This window comes from Bombina bombina, chromosome 4 (assembly GCF_027579735.1).
Source record: "Bombina bombina isolate aBomBom1 chromosome 4, aBomBom1.pri, whole genome shotgun sequence".
NCBI classification, from domain to species: domain Eukaryota; kingdom Metazoa; phylum Chordata; class Amphibia; order Anura; family Bombinatoridae; genus Bombina; species Bombina bombina.
In genome coordinates this window covers 833,343,012-833,370,129 of record NC_069502.1, presented here as the reverse complement: position 1 = coordinate 833,370,129, position 27,118 = coordinate 833,343,012, and the positions used below count along the sequence as shown (strand labels likewise).

The following is a 27,118-nucleotide window of genomic DNA, read 5'->3' as shown; positions in this document are numbered from 1 at the left end:
CCCTGTTTCTCACAGACATGACACAAACACTCACTTTGCCCTACATCCCTCTCAAGTGTCACACATGTAAACTGCGTCCCTCAGACATGTCACACACGTACACTCACTTGCACCCTGCGTCCCTCAGACATCTCACACACGTACACTCACCTGTACTTATATTGGCACACATTTCCTGCTCTGATGGTTGGACATTTCTTAGCCACTGATCTTTTGTTTGTCCCTTGTTACATGAAATCTTAGCATCGTTTTTACCTGGGGGAAAAAAAAAAGAATAAATAAATAAATCACTGAAATTTCAAAAATAACATCAAACTCCTACAATTAACTTAAAGGGACAGTTCACACAAAAAGTAATACATTTTTAAACATAATAGCAGGAAGTTAAGTATGGTAGTTCGGAACATTCTGTGTGAATCGTCTGCATTTATAAATATTTTTTTAAATGTCTGTTTACAAAATACAATGCCTAAGCCCCTTAGAATATTTTCTGGACGTGCGACCAGTCAGGTATTACTCCCTTTAGCGCATTGCGCATGCACCGCCCCTCAAGATTGTTATTCCCTCTTATGTCAGAGCTATTGTAACAAGCTTTTGTTAACCAAAGTTTGGATGAAGATAGAAGATGCCGTCTGGGTGAAGACTTCTGCCCGTCTGGAGGACCACTTCTGCCCGGTTGGATGAAGACTTATCCCGGCTTCGTTGAGGACTTCGGCCCGGATGGGTGAAGACGTCTCCCGGTAAGGTGATCTTCAAGGGGTTAGTGTTAGGTTTTATTAAGGGGGTATTGGGTGGGTTTTAGAGTAGGGTTGGGTGTGTGGGTGGTGGGTTTTAATGTTGGGTGGGGGTATTGTACTTTTTTTACAGGTAAAAGAGCAGATTACTTTGGGGCAATACCCCACAAAAAGCCCTTTTAAGGGCTATTTGTAATTTAGTATAGGGTAGGGCTTTTTATTATTTTAGGGGGCTTTTTTTATTTTATTAGGGGGATTAGATTAGGTGTAATTAGTTTAAAAATCTTGTAATTATTTTATTATTTTCTGTAATTTAGTGTTTTTTTTCCGTACTTTAGATAATTGTATTTAATTGTAGTTAATTTAGGGAATTAATTTAATTATAGTGTAGTGTTAGGTTTTATTTTACAGGTAAATTTGTCTTTATTTTAGCTAGGTAGCTATTAAATAGTTAATAACTATTTAGTAACTATTCTATCTAGTTAAAATAAATACAAAGTTGAACTGTAAAATAAAAATAAACCGTGAGATAGCTACAATGTAACTATTCGTTATATTGTTGCTAGCTTAGGGTTTATTTTATAGGTAAGTATTTAGTTTTAAATAGGAATAATTTAGTTAACTGATTTATTTAAATTATATTTAAGTTAGCGGGGTGTTAGGGTTAGACTTAGATTTAGGAGTTAATAATTTTAATATAGTGGCGGCGACATTGGGGGCGGCAGCTTAGGGGTTAATAAATGTAGGTAGGTGTCGGCGATGTTAGGGACAGCAGATTAGGGGTTAATAAAATTTAACTAGTGTTTGCGAGGCGGGAGTGCGGCGGTTTAGGGGTTAATATATTTATTATAGTGGCGGCGATGTCCGGTTCGGCAGATTAGGGGTTAAAAAATGTATTATAGTGTTTGCGATGTGGGGGGCCTCGGTTTAGGGGTTAATAGGTAGTTTATGGGTGTTAGTGTACTTTTTAGCACTTTAGTTAAGAGTTTTATACTACGGTGTTAGCCCATAAAACTCTTAACTACTGACTTTAAAATGCGGTACCAGGCTTGACAGGAGAGGGTGTACCTCTCACTTTTTGGAAGACTCGTAATACCGGCGCTATGCAAGTCCCATTGAAAAAATAGGATACGCAATTGACGTAAGTGGATTTGCGGTATTTTTGAGTCTGGCCGAAAAAGTGAGCGGTACACCTGTACCTGCAAGACTTGTAATACCAGGGGGCGTTAAAAAGCAGCGTTGGGACCTCTCAACGCTGCTTTTTAAGCCTAACGCAAGCCTCGTAATCTAGCAGTATGTAAATGTTAAATATCTGTCTATCTACGAGTGTCTCTGTCTATATGGGGTATTGTAAGACTGACAAATTTGTACAAAACGAGGCAGCCCAAGAATCCAGAAGCCAGTAATTTTGTAGTGGCTACATGATGACTTAACCCTCGATTTCTCAAAGGACTCTACACCAGTCTCAGGAAATCCTGTATTATTTAGAAGGTAAATTAAAATGAGAACATGGCCTATAAATATAAAAAAGATAAAACAATTCTATATTAGAAATCTCGCATTTTGAAATTTACTGCTAAGGCACACGTACCCTCTGCAGTGCGGTGTCATATGATAACTTAGGTCTTGCTAATGATCTATAGCACACGGCAAACAATAAATGTCACAGAATCACTGCTGGTGCACAGTGTACACTCGTCCATAGAGGCGCCTAGCAACCAGTAAAAAGGAGACTTATTTACATGTTTAAGACTAAGCTAGCACAGCAGTCAAATAACAAGGTAGTTCTTTAACCTCTTAAGGACATATGACGGAATTTTTCCGTCATAAAACAATTGAGCAAACTGAAAGCTGTGTCCTTAAAGGGTTAAAAAAACGTGTTTATAATGCTATTTATGTATGCACAATTTTATGAGAAACTTATAGGCTACTTTACTGGGAGTTCCATGGTCAGACACGTCACACACGTACACTCACCTATGCTCAGCGTCCCTCAGAAACATCACACACGTACACTCACCTGTACCCTGTATCCCTCAGACACATCACACACGTACACTCACCTTTGCTCTGCGTCCCTCAGACACATCACACACGTACACTCACCTGTACCCTGTATCCCTCAGACACATCACACATATACACTCACCTGTGCCCTGTATCCCTCAGACACATCACACACGTACACTCACCTTTGCTCTGCGTCCCTCAGACACATCACACACGTACACTCACCTGTACCCTGTATCCCTCAGACACATCACACACGTACACTCACCTTTGCTCTGCGTCCCTCAGACACATCACACAAGTACACTCACCTGTGCCCTGTATCCCTCAGACACATCACACACGTACACTCGCCTTTGCTCTGCGTCCCACAGACACATCACACACGTACACTCACCTGTACCCTGTATCCCTCAGACACATCACACACATACACTCACCTGTGCCCTGTATCCCTCAGACACATCAAACATGTACACTCACCTGTGCCCTGTATCCCTCAGACACATCACACACGTACACTCACCTTTGCTCTGCGTCCCTCATACACATCACACGTACACTCACCTGTACCCTGCTTCCCTCAGACACATCACACACGTACACTCACCTTTGCTCTGCGTCCCTCAGACACATCACACATGTACACTCACCTGTGCCCTGTATCCCACAGACACATCACACACATACACTCACATGTGCCCTGTATCCCTCAGACACATCACACACGTACACTCACCTGTGCCCTGTATCCCTCAGGCACATCAAACATGTACACTCACCTGTGCCCTGTATCCCTCAGACACATCACACATGTACACTCACCTGTGTCCTGTATCCCTCAGACACATCAAACATGTACACTCACCTGTGCCCTGTATTCCTCAGACACATCACACATGTACACTCACCTGTGCCCTGTATCCCTCAGACACATCACACACATACACTCACCTGTGCCCTGTATCCCTTGCGTACACTCACCTGTGCCCTGTATCCCTCAGACAAATCAAACATGTACACTCACCTGTGCCCTGTATCCCTCAGACACATCACACACGTACACTCACCTGTGCCCTGTATCCCTCAGACACAACACACACGTACACTCACCTGTGCCCTGTATCCCTCAGACACATCACACACGTACACTCACCTGTGCCCTGTATCCCTCAAACACATCACACACGTACACTCACCTGTGCCCTGTATCCCTCAGACACATCACACACGTACACTCACCTGTACCCTGTATCCCTCAGACACATCACACACGTACACTCACCTGTGCCCTGTATTCCTCAGACACATCACACATGTACACTCACCTGTGCCCTGTATCCCTCAGACACATCACACATGTACACTCACCTGTGCCTTGTATCCCTCAGACACATCACACACGTACACTCACCTGTGCCCTGTATCCCTCAGACACATCACACACGTACACTCACCTGTGCCCTGTATCCCTCAGACACATCACACATGTACACTCACCTGTGCCCTGTATCCCCTTAGACACATCACACATGTACACTCACCTGTGCCCTGTATCCCTCAGTGACATCACACACGTACACTCACCTGTGCCCTGTATCCCCTTAGACACATCACACATGTACACTCACCTGTGCCCTGTATCCCTCAGTTACATCACACACGTACACTCACCTGTGCCCTGTATCCCTCAGACACATCATACACGTACACTCACCTGTGCCCTGTATCCCTCAGTCACATCACACACGTACACTCACCTGTGCCCTGTATCCCTCAGACACATCACACACGTACACTCACCTGTGCCCTGTATCCCTCAGTCACATCACACACGTACACTCACCTGTGCCCTGTATCCCTCAGACACATCATTCACGTACACTCACCTGTGCCCTGTATCCCTCAGACACATCACACATGTACACTCACCTGTGCCCTGTATCCCTCAGACACATCACACACGTACACTCACCTGTACCCTGTATCCCTCAGACACACGTCACACTAGTACAATCACCTGTGCCCTGTATCCCTCAGACACATCACACACGTACACTCACCTGTGCCCTGTATCCCTCAGACACTCCCCAGTTGTGAGGAATAGTACACCCTCCAGTTGGATTAGCAAGTGCCTTTCCTGGGAGAGCAGCCCAGAGAGGAAAGAGCTACTGTTTTGGAACCGGCCTCGGAAAACTTTGCATTGGGTAACTATCCCTGCACCCCGGGCGCAGGGGATGAAGGCCAGCGGGAAACACCATGGATGCCTCAAGTCCAGGAGGGATGGGATGACCTCTCCCAGCAATCGACAAGTAGAGGGCCACCGGACAGCCCCAGGCCAACCAGTTAATGATCTAGCCAGGTCTGCTGAACTGGAAGGGGGGAGATGTCACGGATACCAGTCCGCCAAGGCTACCCCCACCCCCTTACTACATGGCTCACTCCGGTTTACATTAGTTTTGGCCCGTTCATGGCTACAGGATATCCCAGGCTCTTGCTATATGTTGGCTGTGCTATGTGTACCTGATCAGGAAAGAGCTGATATCTGAGTGGGAAATAGGGGTGTTGAAAATAATCGGCACCACGATGCATCGCGATGCAGCCTTTAACGATGCTGCATCGATGCAGTGAAGAGCCGAATCGATTAACACGTCACGTGACCCTGCCCGGCAAGACTAGGAACTTTCTCCCTTTATTTCCTCCTACAGACCAGCCTATTGCTTTCCAGAAGCACGCCTTTCGGACAACATCCCTCAGATTGCGTAATGGTCTCACCCGAAAACTTCTGTCTTTCCCAATATGGTTGACTAAAGAACCCATACTCTGCTCTGTTGTCTACGGTTGCGGGGATCCCTAAGTCGCGCCTGTGCAGTGAGATGGTTGAGGTCTTGAACAAGTGCTTTCCTCTGGGGATAGAGGAGCATGAATGGAGCAAGATGGCAGACCCTGTGCAGGTGAGGGGGTTCTTGAGCAAAATGAGGTGATGTGTTGCGATGTTACATGGAGCGCATGCAACGTTATTGTGAGTACAGTTTACAGATCGGTTGATATTCAATGCGTGTGTAAATACAGTGTGACAAGCGTCTTGTGCCTGGTGTGAGTATACAGTGTGTATAAACAGTGTGGGGGTGCTGTGTAAATATAAAAATATAGAGGTACCAAATATAATATATTCCTATACGGTAGTGTATAATGAATTCACTTTATGATAAGAACTTTTAGGCTTATGTTTATACAAAGATGCTGTGTGTAAAGTGACAGGAGACAGCATTTACTACCTATATAGTGAATTATGTTCCTTTAGAAAAGTTTGAGTATTTTTTATACTTATATCTGTATTAAAGGCTATGGACTTTTGTTTGTTAAAGATTGATGCAAACATTTTTTATTGAATATAATTTATATATTGTTAGCATGTATATAACTATGTGTGTATATATATATATATATATATATATATATATTATAATATACACACATTTAGCATTTACTGTTCTAAACAAAAATATGAATTTGTTGATGAAAATCATGGGTAGTAATCGTGATGCATCGTGGAATCGAATTGAATCGTTGACATGATAATCATAATCGAATCGAATCGTGAGACCAGTGAAGATGCGCACCCCTACCGGGAAAGCCCTTCTAGGCTGTCCGGGCTCCTGGAACTGCCGGCCAGCCGCATTAAGCCGGACACCCGCTAACTTTACCCCTAGTCGCTCCAGCAGCCCTTTGCCCCAGAGCTCCACTCTTTTGGGGACTGGTAGCCTCTGGGGAGGACAAGAGGTAGGGAAATTACCGTAAGGGAGCTACTTTGGGAACAGGGGGTTTTGGACACCTCTACCCCCCTATCTTTAATGGGCTGTAACTCTGGTTCCCAGTAATGAATCACATCGATTTTTGGACTGTGGCATCTGGGGACCGAGAGCTTTCAAATGACACCCTGAAAACACTACCTCTGTGTCCGGGGACTCTGTGGGACTGTGGCTGCTATGGCTGACGACAGCCTGTCTGGAGGGGCAGGAATGGCGGGAGATTTGGGAGTGAGATAAGACTGTGTTTTTGTAAGGAGTGTGTGTGTTTACCAATAAAATCAGTTCCTTTTTTCACCTGAATGCTAGTCTGTCTAGTTATTTTTGGTGGTGATTGATATTTTCACTTTCCCCGCTACATAGCGGCTTGTTCCAGGTTCTGGTTGTCAGAAGGAACCGTTTGACAGAGCTACCTAGTCGGGGTGGCCAGAGTCTGCCACTTTCTCTGCTACATAGTGACCTGTTGTCAGGGAGAGGAAGAACCATTTGGCAGAGCTACCCAGTCGGGGGAACCAGAGTCTGTCACAGGGTGGAAGCCTGAATACTGGTGTTGTCGGGTATCAGGCTGGGCTACTGGCTGTAATCACTTGGCGGCTACACAGCTGCAGTCAGCAGGGAGGAAGCAGGACCCTTTGGACGGAGCTACCCAGTCGGGGTATCCCTCACAAGCGAAAATGTACTTTTTTTTTGTGACACTGTGTTTCCCAAAACAGTTAACCAGGGCTCTGAGGATGCGGTAATCATTCTAGAGTACTTTCAACTTGTAATACGGGCGGATGCCAGCAAATAGCCGAGATAAAATTCCTTATCACCCATGCATAAATGTTAACGTGCCCCTCGTAATCTGGCCCTAAATGTATCTAAAATAAATGTTTCACCTACGGGCTGCATGCCTGCATTTGCTTGTGTGTCTTCACAGCTCATTAAAACATGCAATTCAACTGCGTACACTATTGCAGTGTGTGATTGAGGTGACACCCTGACTGATAATATAATGTACAGTACTTACAGACAACAAGCTATAAAAAAACAGGTAATACCCTATAAAACAGAAAACACGTCACACACGCACTTACCTTCATTGTCACTGTCACACATTTCCTTAATTGCCAGCTGACACGTTACACTCAGATCTTCTGCTTTAACATCTACGTCAGTATTAATGTCATCTGTAAGAACATTTATTGCAGACAATATTTCAAGGTTTAGGATTTTATTTCACCCCAAAGGCAACTATTGTTTAACACAGTAATGGGTACTTAATTGCCATACACTTAAAGGGAGAATCTACTTGAAAATTATTATTGTTTAAAAAGATAGACAATCCCTTTATTACCCATTCTACAGTTTTACATAACAAACAATGTTATATTAATACTTTTTACCTCTGTGATCACCTTGTACCTAAGCCTATGTAGATGGCCTCTGTATCTCAGTTTATTTCACAATCTTGCATTTCAACCAATTAGTGCTGTTCCTGCATAATTATTATCAGTCTACACAGGAGTGCGCACAATGTTATCCATATGACACACATGAACTAGCACTGTAAAAGGCTAATAAAAGGCACTGAGATAAGAGATGGCCTGCAGAGGCTTAGAAACAGATAAATTAAGGTTATAAAGTATATTAATATAACAATGTTGGTTTAGCAAAGCTGGGGAATTGGTAGTAAAGTCGTTATCTATCTTTTTGAACAAAAATAAAAAAAAAGTAGATTGTCCCTTTAATATTTGGTGCATATTGAGGTTGATCAATAACATCAAAAATGTAATTTTATTACATTTGTACGTTTAGATGTTACGTTAAATATTTCAAATATATTGCAAATTTGAAGGTACGAGTATGAAGCATAAACACCCAAAACTTATTTCAGAACTGAAAAGAACATTCCAGCCAAAATTAGAATCCACATGGGTGCATTTCAGTTTTGAATAGAAGCATCTTTGTAATATAGATGTACAGGTAAACCTCACTTTACAGCGCTGCGCTAATACAGCGCTTTGTGGAGCTAAAGGTTCAACCTCCAAGGATTTTGAAAAAGTGCTGTAATCTTCGTGAGATTGCGAGGAAGGTGACTGGCACCATTGCGTTATGCACAGTTCACTCTGTTTACAGCATCACAGTGCAATCTGTGTCTCAGTGCTATAGTCTGGCAAATTTTACTACAGTAATTGTCACTATTTTACAGGTACAGTATTTATTAAATACTGTGCTGTGCTAGTGTTAAACTAAACGTAGCGCTATTGCACCCCTAATAAATGTTAGTTCAAACATATTTTCAAGTTTTTAAACGCACTGGCAAGTACAGCGGGGCTCCGGTCCCTAACACGCTGTATGAGCGGGGTACACCTGTATTAGCAAAATTGCTTCTAATAAAAGCTATAGCTGTTTCAAACATGTATTTAAAGGGACACTAAACCCAAATTGTTTCTTTCATGATTCAGATAGAGCATGCAATTTTAAACAACTTTTTAATTTACTCCTATTATCAATTTTTATTTTCATTCTCTTGCTATCTTTATTTGAAAAGCAAGAATGTAAGTTTAGAAGCCGGCCCATTTTTGGTTCACAACCTGGGTTGTGCTTGCTGATTAGTGGCTAAATGCACTCACCAATACACGAGTGCTGTCCAGGTATATGAACCAAAAATGATCTGGCTTCTTAGATAGCAAGAGAACAAATAAAAATTGATAATAGGAATGAATTAGAAAGTTACTTAAAATTGCTTGCTCTATCTGAATCATTTAAGAAAAAAACTGGGTTTAGCATCCCTTTAAGTATGGACCGTGCACCAGCATTTCAAACACAGCACTTGTTCAGAGAACCTAACGGTGCTTTTACCATCTGGTAATGACTCAATTTGTTAATTGCTGACATGATACAGGCCCCGCAGGCGCTCTGAGCAGCTGCTGTATTTAAAATGCTGGTGCACTGAGAATATCTAGCTATGCGTCACATGCACGAGCAGAGACAAATGCTAACACTAAAACAGTGATAACTTTTACTATAGGTATTTTTGCCAATACATTTATATTGCTTGAATGTTTCTATTCAAAGATGTAACTAATTTATGTGCTTTTACATTTTCACCGGAATGTCCCTTCAAAATGTATATATAATAGTCTGTAGATTAAATAATGTTCCACTACTGTCATCGTATTTATTCCTATATTTAATCTTTATTAATGGCCCAAATGTCTGAGTTCACAATAAAATAAGAGTTTTCAGAAAACCATTTAATGAACTAGAAGTGGGATAGAGAGGGCACATGTGTGTATCATTTACATGAAGCAGAGCGTGAAGAAAAAAAAAGGGAAGATAGGGCATGCGTGTGTATCATTTACATGAAGCAGAGCGTGAAGAAAAAAAAAGGGAAGATAGGGGCATGCGTGTGTATCATTTACATGAAGCAGAGTGTGAGAGAGGGCATGTGTGTGTGTCATTTATATGAAGCAGAGGGTGAGAGAGAAGGGAAGAGAGGGCATGTGTGTGTATCATTTACATGAAGCAGAGGATGAGAGAGAAGGGAAGAGAGGGCATGTGTGTGTGCCATTTATATGAAGCAGAGGGTGAGAGAGAAGAGAAGAGAGGGCATGTGTGTGTATCATTCACATGAAGCAGAGTGTGAGAGAGGGCATGTGTGTGTACCATTTACATGAAGCAGAGGGTGAGAGAGGGCATGTGTGTACCATTTACATGACGCAGAGGGTGAGAGAGAAGGGAAGAGAGGGCATGTGTGTGTATCATTTACATGAAGCAGAGGGTGAGAGAGAAGGGAAGAGAGGGCATGTGTGTGTATCATTCACATGAAGCAGAGGGTGAGAGAGGGCATGTGTGTGTGCCATTTACATGACGCAGAGGGTGAGAGAGGGCATGTGTGTGTGTGCAATTTATATGAAGCAGAGGGTGAGAGTGAAGAGAAGAGAGGGCATGTGTGTGTATCATTTACATGAAGCAGAGGGTAAGAGAGAAGGAAGAGAGGACATGTGTGTGTGCCATTTACATGACGCAGAGGGTGAGAGAGAAGAGAAGAGAGGGCATGTGTGTGTATCATTCACATGAAGCAGAGTGTGAGAGAGGGCATGTGTGTGTGCCATTTATATGAAGCAGAGGGTGAGAGTGAAGAGAAGAGAGGGCATGTGTGTGTATCATTTACATGAAGCAGAGGGTGAGAGAGGGCATGTGTGTGTATCATTTACATGAAGCAGAGGGTGAGAGTGAAGAGAAGAGAGGGCATGTGTGTGTATCATTTACATGAAGCAGAGAGTGAGAGAGAAGGGAAGAGAGGGCATGTGTGTGTATCATTTACATGAAGCAGAGGGTAAGAGAGAAGGAAGAGAGGGCATGTGTGTGTATCATTTACATGAAGCAGAGAGTGAGAGAAAAGGGAAGAGAGGGCATATGTGTGTATCATTTACATGAGGCAGAGGGTGAGAGTGAAAAGAAGAGAGGGCATGTGTGTGTATCATTTACATGAAGCAGAGGGTAAGAAAGAAGGAAGAGAGGGCATGTGTGTGTATCATTTACATGAAGCAGAGGGTGAGAGAGAAGGAAGAGAGGGCATGTGTGTGTACTATTTACATGAAGCAGAGAGTGAGAGAGAATAGAGGGCATGTGTGTGTACTATTCACATGAAGCAGAGGGTGAGAGAGAAGGGAAGAGAGGGCATGTGTGTGTACTATTCAGATGAAGCAGAGGGTGAGAGAGAAGGGAAGAGAATAGAGGGCATGTGTGTGTACTATTCACATGAAGCAGAGGGTGAGAGAGAAGGGAAGAGAGGGCATGTCTGTGTGTACCATTTACATGAAGCAGAGGGTGAGAGAGAAGGGAAGAGAGGGCATGTGTGTATGTCATTTACATGAAGCAGAGGGTGAGAGAGAAGGGAAGAGAGGGCATGTGTGTGTATCATTTACATGAATCAGAGGGTGAGAGAGAGAAGGGAAGAGAGGGCATGTGTGTGTGTATCATTTACATGAAGCAGAGGGTGAGAAAGAAGGAAACAGAAGGTGTGTGTGTACTATTGACATTAATCAAAATTGAAAGAGAAGAGAGGGCATGTGTGTGTATCATTTACATGAAGCAGAGGGTGAGAGAGAAGGAAGAGAGGGCATGTGTGTGTATCATTTACATGAAGCAGAGGATGAGAGAGAAGGGAATAGAGGGCATGTGTGTGTATCATTTACATGAAGCAGAGAGTGAGAGAGAAGGGAAGAGAGGGCATGTGTGTGTATCATTTACATGAAGCAGAGGGTGAGAGAGAAGAGAAGAGAGGGTGTGTGTGTATCATTTACATGAAGCAGATGGTGAGAGAGAAGGGAAGAGAGGGCATGTGTGTGTACTATTCACATGAAGTAGAGGGTGAGAGAGAAGGAAGAGAGGGCATGTGTGTGTATCATTTACATGAAGCAGAGGGTGAGAGAGAGAAGGGAAGAGAGGGCATGTGTGTGTATCATTTACATGAAGCAGAGGGTGAGAGTGAAAATAAGAGAGGGCATGTGTGTGTATCATTTACATGAAGCAGAGGATGAGAGAGAAGGGAAGAGAGGGCATGTGTGTGTACTATTTACATGAAGCAGAGGGTGAGAGAGAAGGGAAGAGAGGGGGCATGTGTGTGTACTATTTACATGAAGCAGAGGGTGAGAGAGAAGGAAGAGAGGGCATGTGTGTGCACTATTTACATGAAGCAGAGGGTAAGAGAGAAGGAAGAGAGGGCATGTGTGTGTATCATTTACATGAAGCAGAGGGTAAGAGAGAAGGAAGAGAGGGTATGTGTGTGTATCATTTACATGAAAAAGAGGGTGAGATTGAAGAGAATAGAGGGCATGTGTGTGTATCATTTACATGAAGCAGAGGGTGAGAGAGAAGGAAGAGAGGTTATGTGTGTGTATCATTTACATGAAACAGAGGGTGAGAGAGAAGGGAAGAGAGGGCATGTGTGTGTATCATTCACATGAAGCAGAGTGTGAGAGAGGGCATGTGTGTGTGCCATTTACATGAAGCAGAGGGTGAGAGTGAAGAGAAGAGAGGGCATGTGTGTGTATCATTTACATGAAGCAGAGGGTGAGAGAGGGCATGTGTGTGTATCATTTACATGAAGCAGAGGGTGAGAGTGAAGAGAAGAGAGGGCATGTGTGTGTATCATTTACATGAAGCAGAGGGTGAGATTGAAGAGAATAGAGGGCATGTGTGTGTACTATTCACATGAAGCAGAGGGTGAGAGAGAAGAGAGGGCATGTGTGTGTATCATTTACATGAGAGCAGAGAGTGAGAGAGAAGGAAGAGAGGGCATTGTGTGTGTATCATTTACATGAAGCAGAGGGATGAGAGAGAAGGAAGAGAGGGCTTGTGTGTGTACATTTACATGAAGCAGAGGAGTGAGAGAGAAGGAAGAGAGGGCATGTGTGTGTATCATTTACATGAAGCAGAGGGTGAGAGAGAGGAAGAAGAGAGGGCATGTGTGTGTATCATTACATGAAGCAGAGGGATGAGAGAGAAGGGAAGAGAGGGCATGTGTGTGTACTATTAACATGAAGCAGAGGGTGAGAAGAGAAGGAAGAGAGGGCATGTGTGTGTACTATTCCTATGAAGCAGAGGGTGAGAGAGAGAAGGGAAGAGAGGGCATGTGTGTGTACTATTTACATGAAGCAGAGGGTGAGAGAGAAGGGAGAGAATAGAGGGCATGTGTGTGTACTATTCACATGAAGCAGAGGGTGAGAGAGAAGGGAAGAGAGGGCATGTGTGTGTACTATTCACATGAAGCAGAGGGTGAGAGAGAAGGAAGAGAGGGCATGTGTGTGTATCATTTACATGAATCAGAGGGTGAGAGAGAAGGGAAGAGAGGGCATGTGTGTGTATCATTTACATGAAGCAGAGGGTGAGAAAGAAGGAAACAGAAGGTGTGTGTGTACTATTGACATTAATCAAAATTGAAAGAGAAGAGAGGGCATGTGTGTGTATCATTTACATGAAGCAGAGGGTGAGAGAGAAGGAAGAGAGGGCATGTGTGTGTATCATTTACATGAAGCAGAGGGTGAGAGAGGGCATGTGTGTGTATCATTTACATGAAGCAGAGAGTGAGAGAGAAGGGAAGAGAGGGCATGTGTGTGTATCATTTACATGAAGCAGAGGGTGAGAGAGAAGAGAAGAGAGGGCATGTGTGTGTATCATTTACATGAAGCAGAGGTGAGAGAGAAGGGAAGAGAGGGCATGTGTGTGTATCATTTACATGAAGCAGAGGGTGAGAGAGAAGGAAGAGAGGGCATGTGTGTGTATCATTTACATGAAGCAGAGGGTGAGAGAGAAGGGAAGAGAGGGCATGTGTGTGTACTATTTACATGAAGCAGAGGGTGAGAGAGAAGGAAGAGAGGGCATGTGTGTGTACTATTTACATGAAGCAGAGGGTGAGAGAGAAGGAAGAGAGGGCATGTGTGTGTATCATTTACATGAAGCAGAGGGTAAGAGAGAAGGAAGAGAGGGCATGTGTGTGTATCATTTACATGAAGCAGAGGGTGAGAGAGAAGAGAAGAGAGGGCATGTGTGTGTATCATTTACATGAAGCAGAGGGTGAGAGAGAAGGAAGAGAGGGCATGTGTGTGTATCATTTACATGAAGCAGAGGGTGAGAGAGAAGAGAAGAGAGGGCATGTGTGTGTATCTATTTACATGAAGCAGAGGTTGAGAGAGAAGGGAAGAGAGGGCATGTGTGTGTATCATTTACATGAAGCAGAGGGTGAGAGAGAAGGGAAGAGAGGGCATGTGTGTGTACTATTTACATGAAGCAGAGGATGAGAGAGAAGGAAGAGAGGGCATGTGTGTGTATCATTTACATGAAGCAGAGGGTGAGAGAGAAGGGGGAAGAGAGGGCATGTGTGTGTACTATTTACATGAAGCAGAGGGTTGAGAGAGAAGGAAGAGAGGGCAGTGTGTGTATCATTTACATGAAGCAGAGGGTGAGAGAGAGAAGGGAAGAGAGGGCATGTGTGTGCACTATTTACATGAATCAGAGATGAGAGAGAAGGAAGAGAGGGCATGGTGTGTATCATTTACAAGAAGCAGAGGGTAAGAAGAGAAGGAAGAGAGGGCATGTGCGTTGTATCATTTACATGAAACAGTGGAGATTGAGAGAATAGAGGGCATGTGTGTGTGTACTATTTCACATGAAGTAGAGGGTGAGAGAGAAGGGAAGAGAATAGAGGGCATGTGTGTGTACTATTCACATGAACAGAGGGTGAGAGAGAAGGGAAGAGAGGGCATGTGTGTGTATCATTTACATGAAGCAGAGGGTGAGAGAGAAGGGAAGAGAGGGCATGTGTGTGTATCATTTACATGAAGCAGAGGGTGAGAGAGAGAGGGAAGAGAGGGCATGTGTGTGTATCATTTACATGAAGCAGAGGGTGAGAGAGAAGGGAAGAGAGGGCATGTGTGTGTACTATTCACATGAAGCAGAGGATGAGAGAGAAGGAAGAGAGGGCATGTGTGTGTATCATTTACATGAAGCAGAGGGTGAGAGAGAAGGGAAGAGAGGGCATGTGTGTGTACTATTTACATGAATCAGAGGGTGAGAGAGAGAAGAGAGGGCATGTGTGTGTATCATTTACATGAATCAGAGGGTGAGAGAGAAGGAAGAGAGGGCATGTGTGTGTATCATTTACATGAAGCAGAGGGTGAGAGAGAGAAGGAAGAGAGGGCATGTGTGTGTATCATTTACATGAAGCAGAGGGTGAGAGAGAAGGGAAGAGAGGGCATGTGTGTGTATCATTTACATGAATCAGAGGGTGAGGAGAGAAGGGAAGGAGGGCATGTGTGTGTATCATTTACATGAAGCAGAGAGTGAGAGAGAAGGGAAGAGAGGGCATGTGTGTGTATCATTTACATGAAGCAGAGGGTGAGAGAGAAGGAAGAGAGGGCATGTGTGTGAACTATTTACATGAAGCAGAGGATGAGAGAGAAGGAAGAGAGGGCATGTGTGTGTGCTATCATTTACATGAAGCAGAGGGTAAGAGAGAAGGAAGAGAGGGCATGTGTGTGTATCATTTACATGAAGCAGAGGGTGAGAGAGAAGGAAGAGAGGGCATGTGTGTGCTCTATTTACATGAAGCAGAGGATGAGAGAGAGGAAGAGAGGGCATGTGTGTGTATCATTTACATGAAGCTAGAGGGTAGAGAGAGAAGAGAGAGGGCATGTGTGTGTATCATTACATGAAGCAGAGGGTAAAGAGAAGGAAGAGAGGTCATGTGTGTGTATCATTTACATGAAGCAGAGGATGAGAGAGAAGGAAGAGAGGGCATGTGTGTGTATCATTTACATGAAGCAGAGGATGAGAGAGAAGGAAGAGAGGGCATGTGTGTGTATCATTTACATGAAGCAGAGGGTGAGAGAGAAGGGAAGAGAGGGCATGTGTGTGTATCATTTACATGAAGCAGAGGGTGAGAGAGAAGGGAAGAGAGGGCATGTGTGTGTGTATCATTTACATGAAGCAGAGGGTGAGAGAGAAGGGAAGAGAGGGCATGTGTGTGTATCATTTACATGAAGCAGAGGGTGAGAGAGAAGGGAAGAGAGGGGCATGGTGTGTGTACTATTTACATGAAGCAGAGGAGTGAGAGAGAAGGAAGAGAGGGCATGTGTGTGTATCATTTACATGAAGCAGAGGGTGAGAGAGAAGGAAGAGAGGGCATGTGTGTGTATCTATTTACATGAAGCAGAGGGTGAGAGAGAAGGAAGAGAGGGCATGTGTGTGTATCATTTACATGAAGCAGAGGGTAAGAGAGAAGGAAGAGAGGGCATGTGTGTGTATCATTTACATGAAGCAGAGGGTGAGAGAGAAGGAAGAGAGGGCATGTGTGTGCACTATTTACATGAAGCAGAGGGTGAGAGAGAAGGAAGAGAGGGCATGTGTGTGAACTATTTACATGAAGCAGAGGGTAAGAGAGAAGGAAGAGAGGGCATGTGTGTGTATCATTTACATGAAGCAGAGGGTAAGAGAGAAGGAAGAGAGGGCATGTGTGTGTATCATTTACATGAAGCAGAGGGTAAGAGAGAAGGAAGAGAGGGCATGTGTGTGTATCATTTACATGAAGCAGAGGATGAGAGAGAAGGAAGAGAGGGTATGTGTGTGTATCATTTACATGAAGCAGAGGGTGAGAGAGAAGGGAAGAGAATAGAGGGCATGTGTGTGTACTATTCACATGAAAGCAGAGGGTGAGAGAGAAGGGAAGAGAGGGCATGTGTGTGTGTACCATTTACATGAAGCAGAGGGTGAGAGAGAAGGAAGAGAGGGCATTGTGTGTGTATCATTTACATGAAGGCAGAGGTGAGAGAGAAGGGAAGAGAGGGCATGTGTGTGTACTATTTACATGAAGCAGAGGGTGAGAGAGAAGGGAAGAGAGGGCATGTGTGTGTACTATTTACATGAAGCAAGGGTGAGAGAGAAGGAAGAGAGGGCATGTGTGTGTATCATTTACATGAAGCAGAGGGTGAGAGAGAAGGAAGAGAGGACATGTGTGTGCACTATTTACATGAAGCAGAGGATGAGAGAGAAGGAAGAGAGGGCATGTGTGTGTATCATTTACATGAAGCAGAGGATGAGAGAGAAGGAAGAGAGGGCATGTGTGTGTATCATTTACATGAAGCAGAGGGTGAGAGAGAAGGAAGAGAGGGCATGTGTGTGTATCATTTACATGAAGCAGAGGGTGAGAGAGGAAGGAAGAGAGGGCATGTGTGTGCACTATTTACATGAAGCAGAGGGTGAGAGAGAAGGAAGAGAGGGCATGTGTGTGTATCATTTACATGAAGCAGAGGGTAAGAGAGAAGGAAGAGAGGGCATGTGTGTGTATCATTTACATGAAGCAGAGGGTAAGAGAGAAGGAAGAGAGGGCATGTGTGTGTATCATTTACATGAAGCAGAGGATGAGAGAGAAGGGAAGAGAGGGCATGTGTGTGTACTATTTACATGAAGCAGAGGGTGAGAGAGAAGGGAAGAGAGTAGAGGGCATGTGTGTGTACTATTCACATGAAACAGAGGGTGAGAGAGAAGGGAAGAGAGGGCATGTGTGTGTGTGTACCATTTACATGAAGCAGAGGGTGAGAGAGAAGAGAAGAGAGGGTGTGTGTTTATGTCATTTACATGAAGCAGAGGGTGAGAGAGAAGGGAAGAGAGGGCATGTGTGTGTACTATTCACATGAAGTAGAGGGTGAGAGAGAAGGAAGAGAGGGCATGTGTGTGTATCATTTACATGAAGCAGAGGGTAAGAGAGAAGGAAGAGAGGGCATGTGTGTGTACTATTTACATGAAGCAGAGGGATGAGAGAGAAGGGAAGAGAGGGCATGTGTGTGTCACTATTTACATGAAGCAGAGGGTGAGAGAGAAGGGAAGAGAGGGCATGTGTGTGTATCATTTACATGAAGCAGAGGGTGAGAGTGAAGAGAAGAGAGGGCATGTGTGTGTATCATTTACATGAAGCAGAGGGTGAGAGAGAAGGGAAGAGAGGGCATGTGTGTGTATCATTTACATGAAGCAGAGGGTGAGAGAGAAGGAAGAGAGGGCATGTGTATGTACTATGAACAAGAAGCAGAGGATGAGAGAGAAGGAAGAGAGGGTATGTGTGTGTACTATTTACATGAAGCAGAGGGTGAGAGAGAAGGGAAGAGAGGGCATGTGTGTGTACTATTTACATGAAGCAGAGGGTGAGAGAGAAGGAAGAGAGGGGGCATGTGTGTGTATCATTTACATGAAGCAGAGGGTGAGAGAGAAGGAAGAGAGGGCATGTGTGTGTATTTACATGAAGCAGAGGGTGAGAGAGAAGGAAGAGAGGGCATGTGTGTGTGTGTCATTTACATGAAGCAGAGGGTGAGAGAGAAGGAAGAGAGGGCATGTGTGTGTATCATTTACATGAAGCAGAGGGTGAGAGAGAAGGAAGAGAGGGCATGTGTGTGTATCATTTACATGAAGCAGAGGGTGAGAGAGAAGGAAGAGAGGGCATGTGTGTGTATCATTTACATGAAGCAGAGGGATAGAGAGAAGGGAAGAGAGGGCATGTGTGTGTATCTATTTACATGAAGCAGAGGGTGAGAGAGAAGGAAGAGAGGGCATTGTGTGTGTATCATTTACATGAAGCAGAGGTGAGAGAGAAGGGAAGAAGAGGGCATGTGTGTGTATCATTTACATGAAGCAGAGGGTGAGAGAGGAAGAGAAGAGAGGGCATGTGTGTGTGTACTATTTACATGAAGCAGAGGGTGAGAGAGAAGGGAAGAGAGGGCATGTGTGTGTGTGTACCATTTACATGAAGCAGAGGATGAGAGAGAAGGGAAGAGAGGGCATGTGTGTGTGCACTATTTACATGAAGCAGAGGGTGAGAGAGAAGGAAGAGAGGGCATGTGTGTGTATCATTTACCTGAAGCAGAGGGCGAGATTGAAGAGAATAGAGGGCATGTGTGTGTACTATTCACATGAAGCAGAGGGTGAGAGAGAAGGGAAGAGAGGGCATGTGTGTGTATCATTTACATGAAGCAGAGGGTGAGAGAGAAGGAAGAGAGGGCATGTGTGTGTATCATTTACATGAAGCAGAGGATGAGAGAGAAGGGAAGAGAGGGTGTGTGTGTGTACTATTTACATGAAGCAGAGGGTGAGAGAGAAGGGAAGAGAGGGGGCATGTGTGTGTACTATTTACATGAAGCAGAGGGTGAGAGAGAAGGAAGAGAGGGCATGTGTGTGTGTACCATTTACATGAAGCAGAGGGTGAGAGAGAAGAGAAGAGAGGGCATGTGTGTGTGTCATTTACATGAAGCAGAGGGTGAGAGAGAAGGGAAAGAGAGGGCAATGTGTGTTGTACTATTCACATGAAGTAGAGGGTGAGAGAGAAGGAAGAGAGGGCATGTGTGTGCATCATTTACATGAATCAGAGGGTGAGAGAGAGAAGGGAAGAGAGGGCATGTGTGTGTATCTTTTACATGAAGCAGATGGTGAGAAAGAAGGAAACAGAAGGTGTGTGTGTACTATTGAACATTAATCAAAATTGAAAGAGAAGAGAGGCATGTGTGTGTACTATTTACCTTGAAGCAGAGGGTGAGAGAGAAGCGAAGAGAGGGCATGTGTGTGTATCATTTACATGAAGCAGAGGGTGAGAGAGAGAAGAGAGGGCATGTGTGTGTATCATTTACATGAAGCAGAGGAAGAGAGAGAAGGGAAGAGAGGGTATGTGTGTGTACTATTTACATGAAGCAGAGAGTGAGAGAGAAGGGAAGAGAGGGCATGTGTGTGTATCATTTACATGAAGCAGAGGATGAGAGAGAAGAGAATAGAGGGCATGTGTGTGTATCATTTACATGAAGCAGAGGGTGAGAGAGAAGGGAAGAGAGGGCATGTGTGTGTTCCATTTACATGAAGCAGAGGATGAGAGAGAAGGGAAGAGAGGGGCATGTGTGTGTATCTATTTACATGAAGCAGAGGATGAGAGAGAAGGAAGAGAGGGCATGTGTGTGTATCATTTACATGAAGCAGAGGGTGAGAGAGAAGGAAAGAGAGGGCATGTGTGTGTACTATTCACATGAAGCAGAGGGTGAGAGAGAAGGGAAGAGAGGGGCATGTGTGTGTACTATTTACATGAAGCAGAGGGTGAGAGAGAAGGAAGAGAGGGCATGTGTGTGTGTATCATTTACATGAAGCAGAGGGTGAGAGAGAAGGGAAGAGAGGGCATGTGTGTGTGTACTATTTACATGAAGCAGAGGGTGAGAGAGAAGGGAAGAGAGGGGCATGTGTGTGTACTATTTACATGAATCAGAGGGTGAGAGAGAGAAGGGAAGAGAGGGCATGTGTGTGTATCTTTTACATGAAGCAGATGGTGAGAAAGAAGGAAACAGAAGGTGTGTGTGTACTATTGACATTAATCAAAATTGAAAGAGAAGAGAGGGCATGTGTGTGTACTATTTACATGAAGCAAAGGGTGAGAGAGAAGGGAAGAAAGGGCATGTGTGTGTATCATTTACATGAAGCAGAGGGTGAGAGAGAGAAGAGAGGGCATGTGTGTGTATCATTTACATGAAGCAGAGGAAGAGAGAGAAGGGAAGAGAGGGTATGTGTGTGTACTATTTACATGAGCAGAGAGTGAGAGAGAAGGGAAGAGAGGGCATGTGTGTGTATCATTTACATGAAGCAGAGGGTGAGAGTGAAAGAAGGGAGGGCATGTGTGTGTGTATCATTTACATGAAGCAGAGAGTGAGAGAGAAGGGAAGAGAGGGCATGTGTGTATATCATTTACAAGAGGCAGAGGGTGAGTGAAAAGAAGAGAGGGCATGTGTGTGTGTGTATCATTTACATGAAGCAGAGGAGAGAGAGAAGGGAAGAGAGGGCATGTGTGTGTACTATTTACATGAAGCAGAGAGGTGAGAGAGAAGGGAAGAGAGGGGCATGTGTGTGTATCATTCACATGAAGCAGAGGGCTGAGAGAGAAGGGAGAGAGGGCATGTGTGTGTACTATTCAGATGAAGCACAGGGGTGAGAGAGAAGGAAGAGAGGGCATTTGTGTGTACTATTACGATGAAGCAGAGGGTGAGATGAGAAGGGAAGAGAGGGGCAGTGTGTGTGTACCATTTACATGAAGCAGAGGTGTGAGAGAGAAGGGAAGAGAGGCATGTGTGTGTATGTCATGTAAATGAAGCAGAGGGTGAGAGAGAAGGGAAGAGAGGGCATGTGTGTGTACACTATTCACATGAAGCTAGAGGGTGAGAGAGAAGGAAGAGAGGCACGTGTGTGTATCATTTACATGAATCAGAGGGTGAGAGAGAAAGGGAAGAGAGGGCATGTGTGTGTGACATTTACATGAAGCAGAGGGTGAGAGAGAAGGGAAGAGAGGGCATGTGTGTGTATCATTTACATGAAGCAGAGGGTGAGAGAGAAGGAAGAGAGGGCATGTGTGTGTACTATTTACATGAAGCAGAGGATGAGAGAGAAGGAAGAGAGGGCATGTGTGTGTACTATTTACATGAAGCAGAGGGTGAGAGAGAAGGAAGAGAGGGCATGTGTGTGTACTATTTACATGAAGCAGAGGATGAGAGAGAAGGAAGAGAGGGCATGTGTGTGTATCATTTACATGAAGCAGAGGGTGAGAGAGAAGGGAAGAGAGGGCATGTGTGTGTACTATTTACATGAAGCAGAGGGTGAGAGAGAAGGAAGAGAGGGCATGTGTGTGTATCATTTACATGAAGCAGAGGGTGAGAGAGAAGGAAGAGAGGGCATGTGTGTGTACTATTTACATGAAGCAGAGGGTGAGAGAGAAGGGAAGAGAGGGCATGTGTGTGTACTATTTACATGAAGCAGAGGGTGAGAGAGAAGGGAAGAGAGGGCATGTGTGTGTGTACTATTTACATGAAGCAGAGGGTGAGAGTGAAAGGAAGAGAGGGCATGTGTGTGTATCATTTACATGAAGCAGAGGGTGAGAGAGAAGGGAAGAGAATAGAGGGCATGTGTGTGTACTATTTACATGAAACAGAGGGATGAGAGAGAAGGGAAGAGAGGGGCATGTGTGTGTACTATTTACATGAAGCAGAGGTGAGAGAGAAGGAAGAGAGGGCATGTGTGTGTATCTATTTACATGAAGCAGAGGGTGAGAGAGAAGGGAAGAGAGGGCATGTGTGTGCATCATTTACATGAAGCAGAGGATGAGAGAGAAGGAAGAGAGGGCATGTGTGTGTATCATTTACATGAAGCAGAGGGTAAGAGAAGGAAGAGAGGGCATGTGTGTGTATCATTTACATGAAACAGAGAGTGAGAAAGAAGGAAACAAAAAGGTGTGTGTGTACTATTGACATTAATCAAAATTGAAAGAGAAGAGAGGGCATGTGTGTGTATCATTTACATGAAGCAGAGGGTGAGAGAGAAGGGAAGAGAGGGCATGTGTGTGTATTATTTACATGAAGCAGAGGGAGAGAGAAAGAGAAGAGAGGGCAGTGTGTGTATCATTTACATGAATCAGAGGGTGAGATTGAAGAGAATAGAGGGCATGTGTGTGTACTATTCACATGAAGCAAGGGTGAGAGAGAAGGGAAGAGAATAGAGGGCATGTGTGTGTACTATTCACATGAAGCAGAGGGTGAGAGAGAAGGGAAGAGAGGGCATGTGTGTGTGTACCATTTACATGAAGCAGAGGGTGAGAGAGAGAAGAGAAGAGAGGGTGTGTGTGTGTGTCATTTACATGAAGCAGAGGGTGAGAGAGAAGGGAAGAGAGGGCATATGTGTATGTCATTTACATGAAGCAGAGGGTGAGAGAGAAGGGGAAGAGAATGTGGGCATGTGTGTGTTACTATTCACTATGAAGCAGAGGGTGAGAGAGAGGGAAGAGAGGGCATGTGTGTGTGTGTGTGTTACCATTTACATGAAGCAGAGGGTGAAGAGAGAAGAGAAGAGAGGGTGCCTGTGTGTGTATCATTTACATGAAGCAAGATGATGAGAGAGAAGGGAAGAGAGGGCATGTTGTGTGTATCATTTACATGAAGCAGAGGGTGAGAGAGAAGGGAAGAGAGGGCATGTGTGTGTATCATTTACATGAAGCAGAGGGATTAGAGAGAAGGGAAGAGAGGGCATGTGTTGTGTATCATTTACATGAAGCAGAGGGTGAGAGAGAAGGGAAGAGAGGGCAGTGTGTGTGTATCATTTACATGAAGAAGAGGGTGAGAGAGAAGGAAGAGGAGGGGCATGTGTTGTGTATCATTTACATGAAGCAGAGAGTGAGAGAGAAGGGAAGAGAGGGCATGTGTGTGTATCATTTACATGAAGCAGAGGGTGAGAGAGAAGGGAAGAGAGGGCATGTGTGTGTATCATTTACATGAAGCAGAGGGTGAGAGAGAAGGGAAGAGAGGGCATGTGTGTGTATCATTTACATGAAGCAGAGGGTGAGAGAGAAGGGAAGAGAGGGCCTGTGTGTGTGTATCATTTACATGAAGCAGAGGGTGAGAGAGAAGGGAAGAGAGGGCATGTGTGTGTATCATTTACATGAAGCAGAGGGTGAGAGAGAAGGGAAGAGAGGGCATGTGTGTGTATCATTTACATGAAGCAGAGGGTGAGAGAGAAGGGAAGAGAGGGCATGTGTGTGTATCATTTACATGAAGCAGAGGGTGAGAGAGAAGGGAAGAGAGGGCATGTGTGTGTATCATTTACATGAAGCAGAGGGTGAGAGAGAAGGAAGAGAGGGCATGTGTGTGTATCATTTACATGAAGCAGAGGGTGAGAGAGAAGGGAAGAGAGGGCATGTGTGTGTATCATTAACATGAAGCAGAGGGTGAGAGAGAAGGGAAGAGATAGAGGGCATGTGTGTGTACTATTCACATGAAGCAGAGGGCGAGAGAGAAGGGAAGAGAGGGCATGTGTGTGTCTGTACCATTTACATGAAGCAGAGGGTGAGAGAGAAGGGAAGAGAGGGCATGTGTGTGTGTGTTCCATTTACATGAAGCAGAGGGTGAGAGAGAAGGAAGAGAGGGCATGTGTGTGTATCATTTACATGAAGCAGAGGGTGAGAGAGAAGGAAGAGAGGGCATGTGTGTGTATCATTTACATGAAGCAGAGGGTGAGAGAGAAGGGAAGAGAGGGCATGTGTGTATTCATTTACATGAAGCAGAGGGTGAGAGTGAAGGAAGAGAGGGCATGTGTGTGTGTATCATTACATGAAGCAGAGGGTGAGAGAGAAGGGAAGAGAGGGCATGTGTGTGTACTATTACATGAAGCAGAGGGTGAGAGTGAAGGGAAGAGAGGGCATGTGCGTGTATCATTTACATGAAGCAGAGGGTGAGAGTGAAGAGAATAGAGGGCATGTGTGTGTACTATTAACATGAAGCAGAGGGTGAGAGAGAAGGGAAGAGAATAGAGGGCATGTGTGTGTACTATTCACATGAAGCAGAGGGCGAGAGAGAAGGGAAGAGAGGGCATGTGTGTGTCTGTACCATTTACATGAAGCAGAGGGTGAGAGAGAAGGGAAGAGAGGGCATGTGTGTGTACCATTTACATGAAGCAGAGGATAAGAGAGAAGGGAAGAGAGGGCATGTGTGTGTATCATTTACATGAAGCAGAGGGTAAGAGAGAAGGGAAGAGAGGGCATGTGTGTGTGTCATTTACATGAAGCAGAGGGTGAGAGAGAAGGGAAGAGAGGGCATGTGTGTATGTCATTTACATGAAGCAGAGGGTGAGAGAGAAGGAAGAGAGAGCATGTGTGTGTATCATTGACATGAAGCAGAGGGTGAGAGAGAAGGGAAGAGAGGGCATGTGTGTGTACTATTTACATGAAGCAGAGGGTGAGAGAGAAGGGAAGAGAGGACATGTGTGCATACTATTTACATGAAGCAGAGGGTGAGAGAGAAGGAATAGAGGGCATGTGTGTGTGTATCATTTTACATGAAGCAGAGGATGAGAGAGAAGGGAAGAGAGGGCATGTGTGTGTGTGTATCATTTACATGAAGCAGAGGGTGAGATTGAAGAGAATAGAGGGCATGTGTGTGTACTATTCACATGATGCAGAGGGTGAGAGAGAAGGGAAGAGATTAGAGGGCATGTGTGTGTACTATTCACATGAAGCAGAGGGTGAGAGAGAAGGGAAGAGATTAGAGGGCATGTGTGTGTACTATTCACATGAAGCAGAGGGTGTGAGAGAAGGGAAGAGAGGGCGTGTGTGTGTGTGTGTACTGTTCAAATGAAGCAGAGGGTGAGAGAGAAGAAAAGACAAGGTAGGGGTGTGAACCAAATAGATTTTATTATTACAATCTCTCTGTGCTGCGGCTCATCATTAACATAGGGGGAAACATTTCAGAATCTGAGTTTTCTAACTGTGAATCTTATATCATAGATCACTCACTTGCAGAGACATCTGATGGCTGAATATTCTGTAGGTCTCCTTGTGCTCCTGTGTCTAGATTTTCATCACTGTGACCTGTTAGATCTAATAAAGAATACAATTAGTTTTATGGATATATGGATTTAAGTGCAGTTATCTCACACAATCTAATTATACAGTAATATTACACAACACATCATTATTTGAAAACATTACTAGTAGCTTCTGCCATAGATCTGTTACCTGCAGAGACGTCTGATGGGGTCTCCACTGGCTGAATATTCTGTACAAGTTCTCTATGTGCTCCTGTGTCTAGATTTTCATCTCTGTGACCTGTTAGTTCTAATAAAGAATAAAATCAGTTTGTTTTGTTAAAGGGACATTATACAATAGATTTTTCTTTGCATAAATGTTTTGTAGATGATCCATTTATATAGCCCATACAGTTTTTTTCTTCTTCTTTTTTTAAATGTATAATTTATTTTTAAATAACATTGCTTTGATTTTCAGACTCCTAAACAAGCCCCAAACTTTTAGGAGAATACTGATGTATACCTACTACAGCTTACTCCTGTTTGTGTAAAGGGTCTTTTCATATGCAAAGGAAGGGGGCGTGTCTGATATTTCCCACTTGCAATGGGTGTTCTAGCTACCTTTTTAACAGAGCTAAACTGGGAGCTTCTAAGTAACTTTTTAAATGGTTTTATACTGAATTTTTAAATCGGTATCTGTGCATATTTATAGTAGTGTCTATTACATGCAGTTATATGAAAATTGGTGTATACTGGGGGCGGAGCTAGCACCGCAACAAGATGGCGGCTTTTCTTTGAAGCTCCGTGTTTCAAAAGCCTAATTAGCCGTCTCACCTGGTTCTCATCAGCCTAAAAGCAGACCAAATGTTAGGTGAACACTAACAAAAGGAGGACGCTGTTCCTGTGTAACCAACTTCAATCTCCTGATAGCCTGCACATCGCTCCGTCGTTGAGACCTATTTCCCAAGTGCACCATAAAAGCATGATCACCGCATAACTCTGCCAGAGGTCCCCAGCCTGCGGTCGACAACTACAGAGAAGTTACGCTTCAGCAGACAGAATAACAGCTGAATACAGCCACTGAGGTCGCCGATCTCAAGGTAACTAAGCAGAGTGATTGCACAGGACAGCGACCTCAGTCAGGCACATTGCAGAGCTGCCGTAACATTGATCACAGGCTACAAGTGAATATACACAAAAAATCAAGCAATCCCCCAACGCTGCTCAGAGTAAGACACGCATATATCCTGGATTGCCTCAGACACCAACGGTCACAAGTACCATCCACTATGGAGACTTCCATCAATAACATGTTGCGCAGCTTAATCATCATCAGGAAGCTCTCACTCTGGAGATCAGATCTGCTTTTCACTCGTTTCAGGACAGATCAAAGGTAGAAATGTCAGATGACAGCAGCCAGTTTACCTCTGATTCCCCAACCCTAAGTCAGCTATCTGAAGTCGCTCAATCTGAAGGAGACACAGCTGTTCCTGAGTCATATGAGGCAAGAGGACGGTCTAATAAATATATATATATATATATATATATATATATATATATATATATATATATATATATATATATATATATATATATATATATATATATATATATATATATATATATATATATATATATATAGGGCTCCTGGCCAGCTCTCAAAGTGACATTTGCGGAAAGATCACATCCCTGGCCCATTTACACCTCTTCTGCTGAACAAAC

General features: G+C 44.2%; 1 protein-coding gene across 1 annotated transcript in view; it reads right to left on the bottom strand.

Moving 5' to 3' along the window:
* Nucleotides 1-27,118, bottom strand: part of LOC128657946 (oocyte zinc finger protein XlCOF7.1-like) — a 198,719-nt gene that overhangs the window by 142,198 nt on the left and 29,403 nt on the right. The window contains exons 6-7 of the mRNA XM_053712371.1: nt 25,608-25,706; nt 25,386-25,469 (exon numbers count right to left, since the gene is read on the bottom strand). Coding sequence (XP_053568346.1) covers nt 25,386-25,469; nt 25,608-25,706 — 183 coding nt within the window. The remainder of the gene's footprint in view (nt 1-25,385; nt 25,470-25,607; nt 25,707-27,118) is intronic.